This window comes from Ovis aries, chromosome 11 (assembly GCF_016772045.2).
Source record: "Ovis aries strain OAR_USU_Benz2616 breed Rambouillet chromosome 11, ARS-UI_Ramb_v3.0, whole genome shotgun sequence".
NCBI classification, from domain to species: domain Eukaryota; kingdom Metazoa; phylum Chordata; class Mammalia; order Artiodactyla; family Bovidae; genus Ovis; species Ovis aries.
This window is the reverse complement of record NC_056064.1, coordinates 42,163,865-42,180,891: the sequence shown is the minus strand read 5'-3', so window position 1 is coordinate 42,180,891 and position 17,027 is coordinate 42,163,865. Positions and strand designations below refer to the sequence as shown.

Here is a 17,027-nt window from a genome sequence, read left to right as displayed (position 1 = left end):
TGGGTGGAGCAAGTGAGAGCCTTTCCACACACCTTTTATCCCTAATCACAGACCTGATCCCTGTGTTGGATAGATCATTTCCTCTTACTGGGGCTGGTAGTGACCATATGAACCTTTGGTTTGCAGTTGTGACCCCTGATTCCAGCAGAATGGCCCAATGGAATCAGCTCCAGCAGCTGGACACACGGTACTTGGAGCAGCTCCATCAGCTGTACAGTGACAGCTTCCCCATGGAGCTGCGGCAGTTTCTGGCCCCTTGGATCGAGAGTCAAGATTGGTAAGTCCTTCTCAAGAAACTCCCCAAATTGCTAGGCTTTAGTTTGAGTCAAGAGACATGATCTGCTCTAACTTAACTCTTTGCTAACTATTTCATCTTAAAGCTTATAGTTGCAGGTGACGGGACAAAAGAGATTGGAAAGTAAAGAGGTCATTTTAGTCCTGAAAAGCATTTTTACATTAGAAAGGCATCTGGAAAGCTGTCTTTTGGCACGCTGAAACATCCTGCTTGATGGTTCAGTTCAGTTGCTCAGTCATGTCCAACTCTTTGTGACCCCATGGACTATACCACCCCAGGCCTCCCTGTCCATCACCAACTCCCGGAGTTTACTCAAACTCATGTCTACTGAGTCGGTGATGCCATCCAACCATCTCATCCTCTGTTGTCCCCTTCTCCTCCTGCCTTCAATCTTTCCCAGCATCAGGGTCTTTTCAAATGAGTCAGTTCTTCGCAAGATTTGAAATTGAAAGTAAAACCTGTTACTGGTTCAGTCGTGTCTGACTTTGTGACCACATGGGCTGTAGCCTGCCAGGCTCCTCTGTCCATGGAATTCTCCAGGCAAGAATACTGGAGTGGGTTGCCATTCCCTTCTCCAGGGGATCTTCCCGACCCAGGGGTTGAACTCAAGCCTCCCGCGTTCCAGGCAGATTCTCTACCATCTGAGCCACCAGGGAAGCCCATTTTAATTTCATTTGCTTGATGAGATTCTCTGCATGTTCTGATGCTTCAGGGACATGCTACAGATAATTTCTTTTTAATCTGAATGAGAATTTTGTCATGGGTAAAAAAAGGTTTGGGTTTGTACTTCTGATTCCTCTTTCATTAAAGAAAAGAGATACAGAGTTAGAGAAACAGACTCAGTCATAGAGGAGATAGGGGTTCCCTGGTGGCTTAGATGGTAAAGAAATCGCCTGCAATGCAGGAGACCCGGGTTCATATCCCTGGGTCAGGAAGATCACCTGGAGAGGGAAATGGCAACCCACTTTAGTATTCTCGCCTGGAGAATTCCATGGACAGAGGAGCCTGGCAGGCTACAGTCCGTGGGATCGCAAGAGTTGGACACAACTGAAAGACTAACACTTGGTCATAGAGGAGATAATGGTACAGAATCCCAGCAACTCTTTCCTTCACTTTAATGTATTCAGATCCACCTTTTAATTTTGGTTTAATTCAGGCCCATGACCTAGCTTTTCCAGAATTTGATGAGGGGCCAGGGAGGTAATTCAGAGATGTTGGAAATAGGCCATCCTAACCTGGGATTGGTTATTTGCTACTGAAAATCTGACCATAGAGTTGACTGAGAATTTAAAGGAAAACAGCATATCTGACCATTCAAAATTTGATAAATATAGAACTATGACAGTCGCTTAATAGTATCCAAAATAATTGCTGGTAATTTTAAAATCAGTGACTTTTATGATTGCTGAGTAAGATGTATCTAAAATGGTGAGTGGGTTAAAGCTTCAGGTTTGCCTTGTTTTTCCCTCCTTGATGGTGATTTCGAGTGCATGCCTGTGCGTGTGAGCGTGTGTATGTGTGTAGGTTTCAGAATCATTCTTTGTCTTTATCTTCCTTTTTCTAGGGCATATGCGGCCAGCAAAGAATCACATGCGACTTTGGTGTTTCATAATCTCTTGGGAGAAATTGACCAACAGTATAGCCGCTTCCTGCAAGAGTCCAATGTTCTCTATCAGCACAATTTGCGAAGAATCAAGCAGTTCCTTCAGGTGTGAGGAGAAACTGAACCTGCAGAGAAGGGTTTTAGCTTTCTTTCCTGAAAATGTTTGTTTCTCACTTGGTTAATTAATAACCTATCTTGTACTTTAAATCCAAGGAGAAGTTACCAGCCCTTTCAGTATTATTGCTTGAAGTTTACTTGGTTGGTTCATTGAAATAATAATGTGATTTTTATGTTAATTATATTATGTTAGTATGCGAATGACATGATTGTAACAAGTTCAGATGACTAGGAAAATGGCTCTTACTTTTCAGTGTCAAAGGCTTGGACACCGTAGTTGGATACTCCTTGACAAAGTCACCCCCCTGTAAGACCAGGATAACTCACTGTCCAAAGTCTGTCTGTCCAAAGACAGACAACCAAGCCTACTCTCACTACAGTACTGCTCATCGTGATTGCCTTTCTTCTCCGTCACTTCTCCTACTGACTGTAGCCAGGCTCTGATGCTCTGTGGTTCCATGTAGTAAATGTAACACTTTCCCTAGTTTATGAGGAAGTTAGCTTTAAGTTAGCAAAGTTCGGTCCACATCTCCTGAGCTGCTGCTGATTTTCATTCTCTTTGTCTCCCCACTTACAGAGCAGATACCTTGAGAAGCCAATGGAGATTGCCCGAATTGTGGCCCGTTGCCTGTGGGAAGAGTCCCGCCTCCTCCAAACTGCAGCCACTGCAGCCCAGGTGAGGCCTGGGAAGAAGCAAGCGCTGTTAATATGTGCTTCCTTCACGTGTACGAAGATGTCCTTGCCTTTTGACCTCCATAATCGTGGGTGTTTGGGGGTTGTGTACAGTAAAAATAACTTTCTCAGCATATAAAATGCATTCTCCTTTTTAAGGAAGACTTTATTTAATAAAACATTACAGAAAATTACAAGGAAGAAAGTTTTAAGAACTGAAAGGTCACTGGCTCCTCTGTCCATTTTGTCTTCCCAGGAAACCAACATTAATAGTCTGGAATATAGCCTTTCATAACTGTCTCCAGGCTCCTATATAGGAAACACATGCACACACATTATATTTAAATTGGTTTACTTTTCCACGTCTTGCATTCTTTTAATTACATCATGTAAATCCTTCCAAGTCAAGCAGTTTAAAGCTAACTCATTTTATTTGCTGCGTAATATTCTGTAGTACATATTTGCTGCATATTCTGTAGTACATAATTTATTATTGTCCCTTCATTAGACTTCATTTCATTCTGGTTTTTTTTCTCCTCCATGAAAAACACTAGTGCAGTACCTCCCTATATATTTTAATATATTTATGCTGTGTTTTCTCTATTACAGATTTCTAGGCGTGGGATTGTTAGATCAAGGGGTGTGTGTGTGTGTGTGTGTGTGTGTGTAAAATATATAAAATTTTATAGATAGTTCTGGGTTGCTTTCCCCAAACGCTGTAACTGTTCACACTTGCCCCAGGAAGAATGACAATGGACTCTTCTTGGGAGCCACCTTGGGGGTGGTTTGGGATTGAGTCATTCAGGTTCATATGTATTTCTCTTTATTGTTAAGTTTGAGAATAACCTCCCTAGAGCTAAAGATATAGTTAACTTAGGGAATAGAGATTATATGACCCCACAGGCCCATTGAGGGACCACATATTGATATATGATAGTCATATCCATCTCTCTAGATCATCTAATCTCTTATATATCCGTGTGTGTCCTACTGTGTGCTAGTTATTATGACCTCCTGCTCTAGAGGAGGTTGTGGTGTGAAACAGAAAATCAAACAACTTTATAATGCAGTGGGTTTTCCAGGCAAGAATACTAGAGTAGGTTGCTATGCCCCCCTCCAGGGGATCAGCCTGACCCAGGGGTTGAATTCTCTCCTATGCCTCCTTCATTGGAGGCGGGTTCTTTACCACTAGTACCACCTGGGAAGCTAGTAAAAAATATACAAATTATTAAAATATATTTAAAAAGATGAAAAAAGTTGATTTAACCATAAAAAATATATTGAAAAAGACTTTAAAAAATTACACTCTGTATCCCAGCAAAAATCCCAATAGGCCAGATAGTTTAGAAGCTTTAACAAACCTTTGTGGTACAAATTGTTCCATTATCATTAAACTCCTCCAAAGTGTAGGGGAAAAAGAGATGAGATTGAAATAGTACTAATATCAAGACCTAAACTACAGTGTAAATAAAAATTATTTTATGAGGTTGAAATAATGCTAATATCAAGACCTGAAAGACAGAGTCAATTTAAAATGGTTAGGATTTTTTAGGGAGTCTGTTAATGTAATTCATTAAATTAGTAAATTAAAGAAGAAAAATTGTATTTTTGTTAGATGACAAAATTTAGTGTCCATTCTAGATTTTAAAAAGTAAAGAAACTAACAACAAAAAAAGAAAATTTGTCAGAAATATGATACACAATGGTGAAACACTAAAGTAATATTGTTAAAATAGTTACAAGATTGAGGGTGCCTCTTGCCACTGATATTTTTCTGAAAGATCAAGCCAATGTAATAAGACAGAAAAGGGGAGTGTAAATGTTGGAAAGTAAGAAACAAACTTTACATGAAACGAAACAACACAACTATTAGAACTAAGAAGAGTTCAGAAAGGTGATTGTGTTCAAGGTAAATATTTTAAGAATCAGTAGGTCTCATAAATAGTAACAATAACGTTTCATTACATGAAGATGTAGTGGAAGATCAGCTTCATAACAGGAAAAATAAATTACATGATATGCATATGTTATTGATACGTGTGAAAAAATGTCTGGAAGGATATTTGTTATTATAACCCCATGGTCTATAGCCCCCCCCAGCTTCCTCTGTCCATGGGATTTTCTAGCCAAGAAAACTGGAGTGTGTTGGCCATTTCTTTCTCTAGAGCATCATCCTGACCCAGGGATCAAACCCGCCTCTCCTACATTGACAGATGGATTCTTTACCACTGAGCCACCTGGGAAGCCCCAGAAGGATATGTGCAAAAGCATTGATATTGTTGGTTACAGGAGACTTTCTTATTTTCCCTGAGGGTTTTTTTTTGTTTATTTGGCTGATTGGTTTTTTGGCCATGCTGCCTGTGGGATTTTATTTCCCCAACCAGGGATTGAACCCACACCCTCTGCAGAGAAAGCGCAAAGTCCTAACCACTGGACTACCAGGAAATTCCCCTGAGGTGTTTTCTTTAATAACCTCTAATTGGGGAATATTTTTTTTCTTTTTCCCTTCTTTAAAAAAAATTATGGTAGCATACACACAACATGAAATTTACCTTCTTAACCATTTTTAAATATATAGTTTCATTAGTGTTAAGTTCATCACATTGTCGGACTTGTCCAGAAATTTGTTTATCTTGCAAAATTAAAATTCTATACCTGTTAAACAATAACTTCTCATTCCCCCTGGTATCACCATTCTACTTTCTGTCTCTCTGAATTTGACTGTTCTTTGTTGCTGTTTTTCAGTTGCTAAGTCATGTCCAACCCTTTATGACCCCATGGACTGCAGCATGCCAGGCTTCTGTGTCCTTCTCTGTCTCCCAGAATTTGCTCAAACTCATGTCCATTGAGTTGGTGATACCATTCAGCCATCTCATCCTCTGCTGCCCTCTTCTCCTCCTGCCTTCGATCTTTCCCAGCATCAGGGTCTTTTCCAACAAGTCGGCTCTTCACATCAGGTAGCCAAAGTATTGGAGCGTCATCATCAGTCCTTCCAATTCAGGGTTGACTTCCTTTAGAATTGACTGGTTTGATCTCCTTGCTATCCAGGGGGCTCTCAAGAGTCTTCTCCAGCACCACAGTTCAAAAGCATCAATTATTTGGCACTCAACCTTCTTTATGGTCCAACTCTCACATCCCTGCATGACTGCTGGAATAACCATAGCTTTGACTATACAGACCTTTGTTGGCAAAGTGACGTCTCTGTGAATTTGTCTGTCTTAGGTACCTCATTTAAGTGGTAACATACCGTGTGTGCCCTTTTTCACTGGCTTATTTCTCTTAGCATAACATCCTTAAGGTTTATCCATGTTGTAGCATGTTTATCCAGAATTCCTTTCCTTTCAAAGGATGAATACTATTCACTGTGTGGTTATATATCACATTGTGTTTATCCAGTGGACCCTTGGGCAGCTTCTACCTTTTGGCTATTGTGAGTAATGCTACTGTGAACATGAGTGTGCAATTTTTTTTTTCTTTTCAAAGACAAAAAGGGGACTTCCCTGGTGATCCAGTGGCTAAGACTCCAAGCTCCCAATGCAGGGGGCCCGAGTTCAACCCCTGATAGGGCCCTAGATCCCACATACTGCAACTGAGCGTTTGTGTACAACAACAAAAAGATCCAGCGTGCCGCAACTGAGACCATGCTGTGTGCCAAGTCGCTTCAGTCGTGTCCGACTCTTTGTGACCCCATGGATGTGGCCCACCAGGCTCCTCTGTCTGTGAGATTCTCAGGCAAGAATACTGGAGTGGGTTGCTGTGCCTCCCCTCCAGGGAATCTTCCCGACCCAGGGATCAAACCTGTGTCTCTTACGTTTCCTGCTTTGGCAGGCAGGTTCTTACCACCAGTGCCACCTGGCAACTAAGACCAGGCACAGCTAAATGAATAATTGAAAAAAAAAAGGCAAAAATATAGCAGGAACAAAGAAGAAAGAACATCTAAGTCTAATTGAGAGAATTGGAGAAGGCATCGAGGAGAGAGGAGAGGTCATGTTTGAGCTGAGACTCGAGGCTTATCAGATGAGCATCAGGCAGATGGTAAAGAGAGGCAGAAAGATGATCATGTTCAAACAGGGAATCAGAAACATACGTATTCTTGGGAGAAGTGTAGAAAGTTCAGCATCTGACTGGGTAAAGGAAGATAAGGTGGTCAGAGAGCCATATCGTGAAAATCTATTAGTCATGCCTCAGTTTGGCCTCAAAAGAGCAGTTTTGCCACAGGGGACTTGGGGCCAGACTGCCTGTATGTGAACCCCAGAGCTCCACCACTTGCTGTGTAACCTTAGGCAAACTGCTCTCTTCTCCATTGGGGAAGATAATTGTACTGACTTCATAGAATTAAATTAATTCCTACATGTAAAATGCATAGAACAGGACCTGGCACATGAATGCAAGATAAATGTTAACTGTTTTCTGTTGCTGCTGCCGTTATTACCATCAAGTCTGTACGAAATGGGACCCACTGAAGAATTTTTTTTTTTTTTTTTTGGCTGTACCACGCAGCATGCAGGATCTTAGGTCCCTAACACGGGAGCCAACCTGTGCCCTCTGCAGTGGAGGCATGGAGTTTTAACCCCTGTTCCACCAGGGAGGACTCTCCACTAAAGAATTTTACGTAGAAAGCTGGTATACTCAGATGCAGGTGAGGGGGTAATACTCATCATTCAAGACTCTGAAGTAAGGGAGGTTAGAAGATAGCACTTGTCTGTGCATCACTAGGGTTTGCTGTTTGTGGAGAATTTATGTTTGCATTACTGTTCAATAGGATAAAAATAATCAACTTAAGCCAATTTGGATAGAGGCGCTAGCTTACCATGGGAGTTAGAAAAGCAGGAAGTGTCCAAAGGATATTCCCAATTGTGTTGATCAGGGCTGGCAACCAATACCCGGGGCCCAAATCCAGCCTGCTGTATTGTTTGTTTTTTTCTTTATTTATTTAAAATTTAAGGCTAATTATAATATTGTGTTGGTTTCTGCCATACATCAACATGGAACAGCCATGAATATACATATGTTCCCTCCCTCTTGAGCTTTCCTCCCACCTCCCATTCCATCCCAGCCCTCTAGGTTGTCACTGAGCCCTAGTTTGACTTCCCTGAGTCATACAGCAAATTCCCACTGGCTATCCATTTTACATATGATAGCGTATATGTGTCCCTGATACTCTCTCCATTCATCCCATCCTCTCCTTCCAATCCCCCTCCCACCCCATGCTGTGTATTTTTGCAAATGAAGTGTTTTTGGAACACAGCCACACGCGTTCACCTGTGCCCTGTCTCTGACTGCTTTCATGCCGCAATGGCAGGGCTGCGTATTTACGACAGAGACTGCGTAACCGACAAAGCCAAAAAAAATTTACAGTGTGGCCCTTAGAGAAAAAGTTTGCAGCCCCATGCTACAGAGCTAGCTCAAGCCAGGTCTCACTGTTGTTTCGTGTATTGACATCGTCTGGCATATTCCCACCTGTCTTTGTGGGTAAAGCCCTGGGAGACTAGTGGGATGTGGTCCCTTGTCTCCCAAGCCTCATCTATCTAATTGGGTAATAGGTGCACAAACACTTCAAGTGAGAACATAGAGGAGAATGTTGAAGTTGAAAAAGGGTTCAACTTCGGGAAGTTGAATAAGATTTCACAGTGGAGCAAAAACATTTGTACTGAGTTTGAAAGTGAATGAGTTCAGGTGTGCCAGTCTGAGTGAGGTGGCACTAGTGGTAAAGAACCTGCCTGCCAATGCAGGAGACATAAGAGACTCGGGTTCGATCCCTGGGACAATCCCCTGGAGGAGGGCATGGCAACCCCCTCCAGTATTTTTGCCTGGAGAATTCCATGGACAGAGGAGCCTGGTGGGCTACAGTCCAGAGGGTCACAAAGAGTTGGACACAACTGAAGCAACTTTGCACGCATGCACACAGTTAGGCTGAGTAGACAGGGTGCGGGGAGTCAGTGTGGAAACCTCCTATGTGCAGAGAAGGATGGGGAGTTTGCGGTGACTGAGGCACAGGGAGTCAGGGTTTGAAACAGCTGTCTGTGCTGGGCTGAGATGCTTATACCTGGAAGCAGTGGGGCACCGTTTCTGTGGGTGATAACTGATCACATCTGTTGTCCTTCTTGAAGTGCAGTACCAATTTAGAAATAGACCTGGGAGGACTTCCTTGGTGATCTAGTAGTTAAGACTCCTTGCTGCTAGTGCAGGGGGCACCGGTTCAATTTCTGGTCAGGGAGTGAAGATCCCACATGCCATGTGACGCAGCCAAAATATACAGAAAAAATTTTCCAGAAAAAGGAACAGACCAGGAAGTTGACTCCAGATGGAACAATCAGCTGTATTGTTGGTAAACAGGACTGGAAAGCATGACTTGGGTGGATGACTGTAGGGGCTTTATTTTTATTTATTTGTGTGTTTAAAAATTTTTTTAAACTTATTTTTATATTGGAGTATTGTTAACAAAGTACAGCAAAGTGATTCAGTTATATGTATGTATGTATGTATATATATATGGGGCTTTTCAGGTGCCTCAGAAGGTAAAGAATCTGCCTGCAATGAGGGAGACCCGGGTTCAATCCCTGGGTTGGGAAGATTCCCCTAGAGAAGAGAATGGCTAACCACTCCAATATTCTTGCCTGGATAATTCCAGGGATAGAGGAACCTGGTGTGCTATAGTGCATGAGGTGGCAAAGAGTTGGACATGACTGAGCAATTAACACTTTCAATTTTCACTTCATACATGTATCCTTTTTCAAGTTCTTTTCCCATTTAAGCTACTACATCATATTCAACAGAGTTCCTTGCGCTATACAGTATGTCCCTATTGGTTATCCATTGTAAATGTAGCAGCCAATCCCAAACTATTTATTTATATTTAAGTATAGTTGATTTACTGGAGAAGGCAACGGCAAGCCACTCGAGTACTGTTGCCTAGAAAATCTCATGAGTGGAGGAGCCTGGTGGGCTGCAGTTCATGGGGTCGCTACTAGTCTGACACGACTGAGCAACTTCACTTTCACTTTTCACTTGCATGCATTGGAGAAGGAAATGTCAACCCACTCCAGTGTTCTTGCCTGGAGAATCCCAGGGACTGGGGAGCCTGGTGGGCTGCCATCTATGGGGTCACACAGAGTTGAACACGACTGAAGCGACTTAGCAGCAGCAGCAGCAGCATAGTTGATTTACAGTGTTTCAGATGTATAGCAGAGTAATTCAGTTTCGTCTTCAGATTCTTTTCCATTATAGGTTGTTATAAGATGTTGATTATAGTTCCCTGTGCTGTACAGGAGGTGCTTGTTGTGTAGATGCCTGTTGTCTGAGTCAGGTGTTGGGGTGAGAGACTGGGTTTGCAGGACAGCACTGCCGCAGCCATCCTTTTGGAGCTTTAGAGACCACACGCTGATACCCCTGGAACTCAGACACATAAGCCTCTAGAACTACTTCTAGAAACCAGGCCCTGGCTCCTGCCCTAGGTGTGCCCCGGGAAGGCAAGAGTGGGAGAGAGAGCCACCAGCTTAAGGGCTGGGCCTTCAGAGATCTCTGTGTGGGCAGTCTTTCTCCTGACCTCACTAATTGGATGAGTCACTCGTCCTATAAAGAGTTATGTAAGGGTGGAGGTCGCCTTCCTGGGACTTCTAAGGGGAGTTTATATTCTGTGGGCTTGGACAGGGTCCAGTGGAAAAGGAGAGAATAGTTCCCTCTAACGGTGGCATGTTTCAATCTACTTTGGAGACTTGTGGCAGTGTGGAGAGCAGATTGGAAGTGAGAGAGACTAGAGGCAAAGGGATCAACTTTGGGGCTTGACTGGAGCCAGTGGCACCAGCGATCCATTGGAGAGATTACAGAATGCAGAGCCAGGAAGATCTGGCAGCTCAGTGTGAGTCAAAGACCACTGAAGAGTTCTCGTTTGGAAAGCTGGACTCTCTTTTCTGCCACACTGACTTGGTCACTGCACCTTTTATGTGGTCTTTAATGTCCTGTTCCTTTGACGAAACTTATTTGTAAGTCGCACGTGCTGTTCGACCTTTTCGAGGCACCAGCCAGCACCTTCCCTTCTCCCCTGAGACGCTATCTCTTGTTAGGAATTTTATTATTCTACCGAAATGTGTTAAAAAACCTTCATGCTTTTTTTCCTTTTGTGGCTGTACCACATGACATTCGAGATCTTAGTTCCCCAACCAGGGATCACACCCTCGCCTCTGCAGTGGAAGTGTGCATACTTAACCACTGGACTGCCAGGGAAGTCCCCCTCCCCCTGTACATTTAAACAGGCATCTAGCATCTGCTTTCATAAATTGTCCTGATTTTATATATATATATATATATATATATATATATATATATATATATATATATACACATATGTATATATCCTTACCTAGAATGAGTTTTTTGAAGGTAGGGACTGTGTCTTGGCTCAACATGTGGTCTCTGAGTGCAGTACATAGAGTGAGTTTATAGTATGGCTTCCCTGGTGGCTTAATCAGTAAAGAAGCCGCCTGCCAGTGCAGGAGATGTGGGTTCGATCCCTGGGTCAGGAAGATCCCCTGGAGAAGGAAATGGCAACCCATTCCAGTCTTGTTGCCTGGGAAATGCCATGGACAGAAGAACTTGGCAGGCTACAGTCCATGGAGTCACTAGAGTCAGATGCAACTTAGCGACTAAACCACCACGAGGTTAAAAAGCCAAGGACACAAGGGAAAGTGCGAGAGCTTTCTCGGCCTGCGCCGACAGCCCCTGGAGAGCAGCGGGTGCTGTGGACCACTCCTCTCCTCACAGTGGCGGCAGCAGCAGCTCAGGCCAAGCAGGAAGGATCATGGAGGAGATGGAGACCAGACAGGGATATTCTTCTCCTGCTATTTCCGGCTTTCATGTGCACATGCTCCCTGTCTTGGCAGCAAGGGGGCCAGGCCAACCACCCCACAGCCGCCGTGGTGACGGAGAAGCAGCAGATGCTGGAGCAGCACCTGCAGGACGTCCGCAAGCGTGTCCAGGTAAAGCAAGTCTTGGGCGGGAAGCCTTTTCTTGGGGAAGTGGCCTGTGGGTCCCATGTGTAGCTTTTGTGAGGTTGTGGCTTTATTTTAATCCTACTCAGAAACTTTCTTTTCTCTCTCCCGAGGGCAGTCCTTGTTTTTACTTCTGTTTTGGTTGGTTTGTTTGAAACAGGATCTAGAACAGAAGATGAAAGTGGTAGAGAATCTCCAGGATGATTTCGATTTCAACTATAAAACTCTCAAGAGTCAAGGAGGCAAGTGCATATTAGAGACATTAAAATCCCCCATATAAAGCGAGTTTGTGTTACTGGAGTCTCAGAGCTGGCTCGTCTTGACTCTGAGTTCAGACTCAGGGGAGGGGCCGCTCAGGGGCTGCTGGCAGTTAAGGGAGCCCAGTTACTGAAGCTAGGCGTATTCGCTCAGCTCACGGAGGTTCTCCTTCCTTCTCAGACATGCAAGATCTGAATGGAAACAACCAGTCAGTGACCAGGCAGAAGATGCAGCAGCTGGAACAGATGCTTACTGCCCTGGACCAGATGCGGCGCGTAAGAGCAGTGGACCCCTGCCCCATGCCTGGCTCACTCACCTTTGGGAATTGGGCATCTCCGGGAAGAACTTGCCTGTTTCCTAATCAGTTCCTTCTCGGAATTGACCAAAGAGAGACGGTCTGTGGTTAGAGACGGTCTGGGAGAATGTTTTCTGACTTTGTTTTTTGGTTTCCAACCAGAGCATTGTGAGTGAGCTGGCGGGGCTTTTGTCAGCAATGGAGTATGTGCAGAAAACTCTCACGGATGAAGAATTGGCAGACTGGAAGAGGCGACAGCAGATTGCTTGCATTGGAGGCCCTCCCAACATCTGCCTAGATCGGCTAGAAAACTGGTATGGCAGAGAAGAGAAGCTTCCCCTTTCTTTTCAGAGAGCTGTGCTAAATTATGGTCAGAGCTGCATGAAGAGTTGCCACTGTATTTCAGTAGAGAAGGGCATGGCAACCCACTCCAGGATTGTTGCCTGGAGAATCCCATAGACAGAGCAGCCTGGCAGGCTACAGTCCATAGGATCGTACAGAGTCTGGCACAACTGAAGTGACTAAGCATGTACATACTGTATTTCAGGGGTGGGGATTTCAACATACTCAAATTTAGTCTAAGGGTTAAAGCTTTTTACTTTATTTGGACAACTTTTTAAATGAAAATGTATTTATGTTTGCTATATTTTAAATATATTTTGCTAATTTAAAGTTTTGGTTTTTTTTTTTAAACATATAGACTCAATTTTAAATTTTAGTTACTCTAAGACTCTCAAATGACATGTGCTCTTTATAAGAGAAAAACGTTCAAATACAGAAAGTTAATAAACAGCAGAAAAGACTTTAAACATCAAATCATGCAGAGGTACTTAGAGTTAAACATTTGGTGACCGTCACTCCAGACATCTGTTATTATATATATACATACAAAGATCGAACTCTGCATGTTTATTATATATATACACATATAAAGATAGAAATCTGTACATTTCACATTTGTAAGGTCATTCTTTATATGCTCTTCTTTTACTTTGATTCACTCAGAAAATCTTGATTGAGCCCCCTTGATGTCCAAGGCCCCGATACTCAATATGTTGTACCAGCTTAAACTGGGAGAAACTTGACCTTGACCCAGGATACACAGAGCGTGAAATTGGAAATTTAGGATAGCTCTACATGAGATGCCTGTTTGTTCATCTAACTAACCCTGAGCTTTGCTCATTGATTGAAAGCAGTTTTAAATGCTTTCTAATCAGGGAACCAAATAACTTATAAGTTCTAGGAATGTATTGAGATGTTTCTATAACATCTTATGGGAAAACCAAGCAAACATTTTGGCCAACCCAGTAGGTGCCAGAAGGGAGTCTGTGAGCTCAGGAGTCCTGGTGCTGTCCTTCTCCACCCCTTGCCTTCCACTCTGTCTCTTTGGGGTCTTTACTAAACTAGTGGGGGACCATCAGAGAGAGCCACTGATATTCTCCCTCCTTGGGGGCAGACATAATCAGCCTTTGTCTCCCTGTCTACTTTTTCTGTATGCATGTTATCAATATTTGGAAACTAATGTCACATCCAGTCATCCATGGAAGATGAGGGCTCCTGGGGATCGTGCAGTTCAACCCTGTCTCTCAGGCAAGGGGATATCAAGGCCCACGAGGGTGAAGGGACCTGGTCAAGCTTGCATAGACAGTGAGGGACAGAGCTGTTCAGACCTATCTTTTTGGGCTGTCAGATATCCTGTGTTTCCCCAGTACTCACATTTGGTACAAAAACAAGTTAGGCTGAAGAAAGTGAGCACCAAATCCCATATTTCATGTTCTAATGTGTTAACTTTCCGTTGGTTACCTCACTCCTAGTGGTGTAAGTTTTGGCACGTCTTCCTCTGTGTCTGCCTCCTTCTTTGAAAAGTAAACTTTTAGGAAGTGAAATGAAGGTTGCTTAGTTGTGTCCAACTGTTTGTGACCCCATGGACTGTAGCCTGCCAGTCTCCTTGTCCATGGAATTCTCTAGGCAGGAATACTGGAGTGGGTAGCTGTTCCCTTCTGGCAGGCCAAAGTTAGGACTTGCTACTTTCACTGCCAGGACCGGGGTTCAATCCCTGGTGGGGATCCTGCAAACTATGCTGCATGGCCAAAAAAACAAAAAGGGCAAAATAATTTTCCCTTTTCTAATCTAGTGCCACTCAACTGTGTATTTAGAAATGGTCAATGTTATGCTACTCATATATTCCCATAATGAAAAAAATGCTCCTTTCTTATGTCGGATGACTGCATGAGAGTACCTGTGGTATTATTCCCTTCCCCTTCTCCAGCTCATTTATATACAACCACTTAGGTAACCGAGAACATCCTTATCCTGTTGGCAGGATAACCTCATTAGCAGAATCTCAGCTTCAGACCCGCCAGCAAATTAAGAAACTGGAGGAACTGCAGCAGAAGGTTAGCTACAAAGGGGACCCCATTGTACAGCACCGGCCAATGCTGGAGGAGAGAATCGTGGAGCTGTTTAGAAACTTAATGAAAAGGTAACATAGAGCCGTTGCCCGTTTCCCCCATCACCTCCCCCACCAATGTTCTTCAACGAGAGCTTGTTCAATTTCCGAGGAACGGGACAGGGACCAGCCCACTGCGTCTTGTGTGACCCACTGCCTTTCTCTGTCCCCTCCAGTGCCTTCGTGGTGGAGCGGCAGCCCTGCATGCCTATGCATCCTGACCGGCCATTAGTCATCAAGACCGGTGTCCAGTTCACAACTAAAGTCAGGTGGGCTGCGGCACCTCCTCTTCTGGCAGATGTTGTATCAAGGGACACCCTCAGGGCCAGAACAAAGTTGGTGGGCAGTTGTTCTTTACAGCCGTCGCAGGCAGTACTGTGATGGATAGGGAATTTTTTGGTGTAATATCAACTTGCTCTGTGATTGTCCTGTCAAACGCTAAAGAACAGGAATCTCTCTGAGGTTACCTGGATATATTCCTATGATTCGGTTGCACTGTATTCCTGATTCCAGGCCTAATGTCTTAGGTCATAGCATCTCCATGTACCATTCGAAAGGAGCAGAATAATGCCAGTTATCTTCTATTCTTTGAGCCTACTTTTTCCTGAGCATTTGAAGGGGAAGAGTAAAGCTTAGTGATAGTAGACACTAAGAGGTCACAGGGCCGGTGGGTGGGGGACCTGCAGGTAGAGAATTACTTTCACATTCAAGTCAGAACAGGTAAGCTGGGGTTTGCCCTTCTGCAGTGAAATTTCCCTCCTCAGAAAGGTAGTACGCTGTTGGGTTTCCGGTCTAATAGAAAGAATACCGATTTCAGAGCATGTATTCCTGTAATGTTTTTCATGATATGGCTTTCATTATCCTTTTGTGTGTCTCTCATAACTTTGTCCAAGTTCTTAGTTCTTAGGCTTTTTTTTTTCAGTCCCTTTTGGCCTGAAGGGGGTGATGCTTGGCTTAAAATGAAAGGAAGCACTGGCAGGAAGAAAAATTTGGGATTATGATTCATCTCTTTAGAATTGAAGAGTTATGAATTTTAGATTCAACTAGAAGTTGCTGGGGGAACCTAGTGGCTGTTTTTTAAAACTGGATTTTTTTTCCTTTGCTCTGAAACTTTTTTCCTCTTTTTTTTTTTTTTTTTGACATAGATTGCTGGTTAAATTCCCTGAGCTAAATTATCAACTTAAAATTAAAGTGTGCATTGACAAGTAAGTACTCTTTATCTTAGCTCCTTTTTTTCTTCCTTTTCTTCAAATGAGGGACAGAGAAACGAGAACTTTGATAGACATCATGTGAACTTAGAGGCTTTATCTATATTCAGAGATCTTCGGGTTTTTTTTTCAAGTTTTCAAAAGCCTTGCTGTACATTGTCATTTACGTGCCTGAACAAAACCACGAAGCTGGCGGTAGCGATTTGAGTTGTGATTGCCATTGTGACCTCAAGTCCCTCTTTCTTTGTTTTTTCACTTATAAATGTAACTTGTGCCTATTATGTAAAATTGAGAATATATGGAAAAATTGATTTTAGTTGTTGTTCCACACTTTACCACATAATGGAATCCTCTTCCAAATTTGACAGTACCTTTTAAAAAATTAAAATGCACTTACCCTCTGAAGACATTAGGAAAGAGAAAATGTAGGTGATATAATTATTCATCTGGAAATTCCATGAGAATGAACTAGAAAATAGTTATGCAGCCAGGGACTTGAGGAAGGTGGTAGGTTTTATAAATGAATAAGCAAAAATTAATGACTTTAACCATGAATTAGCATAAAAAATCACCTTCTCACTAAAAAAAACTGACCATCAGAATAAATTCTAGATGTATCTTAAAAGCATAGGCAAGGACTTCCCTGGTGGTCCAGGGGTTAAGAATCTGCCTTCCAGTGCAGGGGACACAGGTTTGATCCCTGGTCTGGGAAGATTCCACATGCTGAGGGGCAACTAAGCCTGTGAGCTACAACTCGAGAGTAGTCCCTGCTCACCGCAACTACAGAAAGCCTGAGCACAGCAACAAAGACCCAGCACAGGCAATAAATAAGTAAATAAGTTAATTAATTAAGATTTTTTAAATGAATAAGCAAATGTGTCATGTAATGGCAGTAGAATGGCAACCACTTTTAGAGAACAGTTTGGCAGTTTCCTGAAAAGTTAAACTTGCCCCTATCCTACAGCCCAACCACTCCACTCCTAGGTGTTCATCCAAGAGAACTGAAAGTGTATGTCCACACAAAGGGTGGTACAGGAGTCTTCACTGATAGATGGGTGTCTATGAGTTCGTGGTATATCCATGCAAGGGAAATACTACTCACCAACAAAAAGAAATAGAGTATCAAAATATGTAATATGCAGA

General features: G+C 43.0%; 1 protein-coding gene across 16 annotated transcripts in view; it reads left to right on the top strand.

Moving 5' to 3' along the window:
* The window catches only part of STAT3 (signal transducer and activator of transcription 3), a 75,063-nt gene that overhangs the window by 42,792 nt on the left and 15,244 nt on the right, over nt 1–17,027 (top strand). For all 16 annotated transcript variants that reach the window (XM_060395625.1, XM_015098788.4, XM_015098787.4 and 13 more), the window contains 10 exons: nt 127–277; nt 1,860–2,004; nt 2,593–2,691; nt 11,567–11,662; nt 11,835–11,916; nt 12,113–12,207; nt 12,390–12,541; nt 14,551–14,709; nt 14,853–14,945; nt 15,822–15,881. In XM_060395625.1, the coding sequence (XP_060251608.1) occupies nt 127–277; nt 1,860–2,004; nt 2,593–2,691; nt 11,567–11,662; nt 11,835–11,916; nt 12,113–12,207; nt 12,390–12,541; nt 14,551–14,709; nt 14,853–14,945; nt 15,822–15,881 (1,132 nt within the window). The remainder of the gene's footprint in view (nt 1–126; nt 278–1,859; nt 2,005–2,592; nt 2,692–11,566; nt 11,663–11,834; nt 11,917–12,112; nt 12,208–12,389; nt 12,542–14,550; nt 14,710–14,852; nt 14,946–15,821; nt 15,882–17,027) is intronic.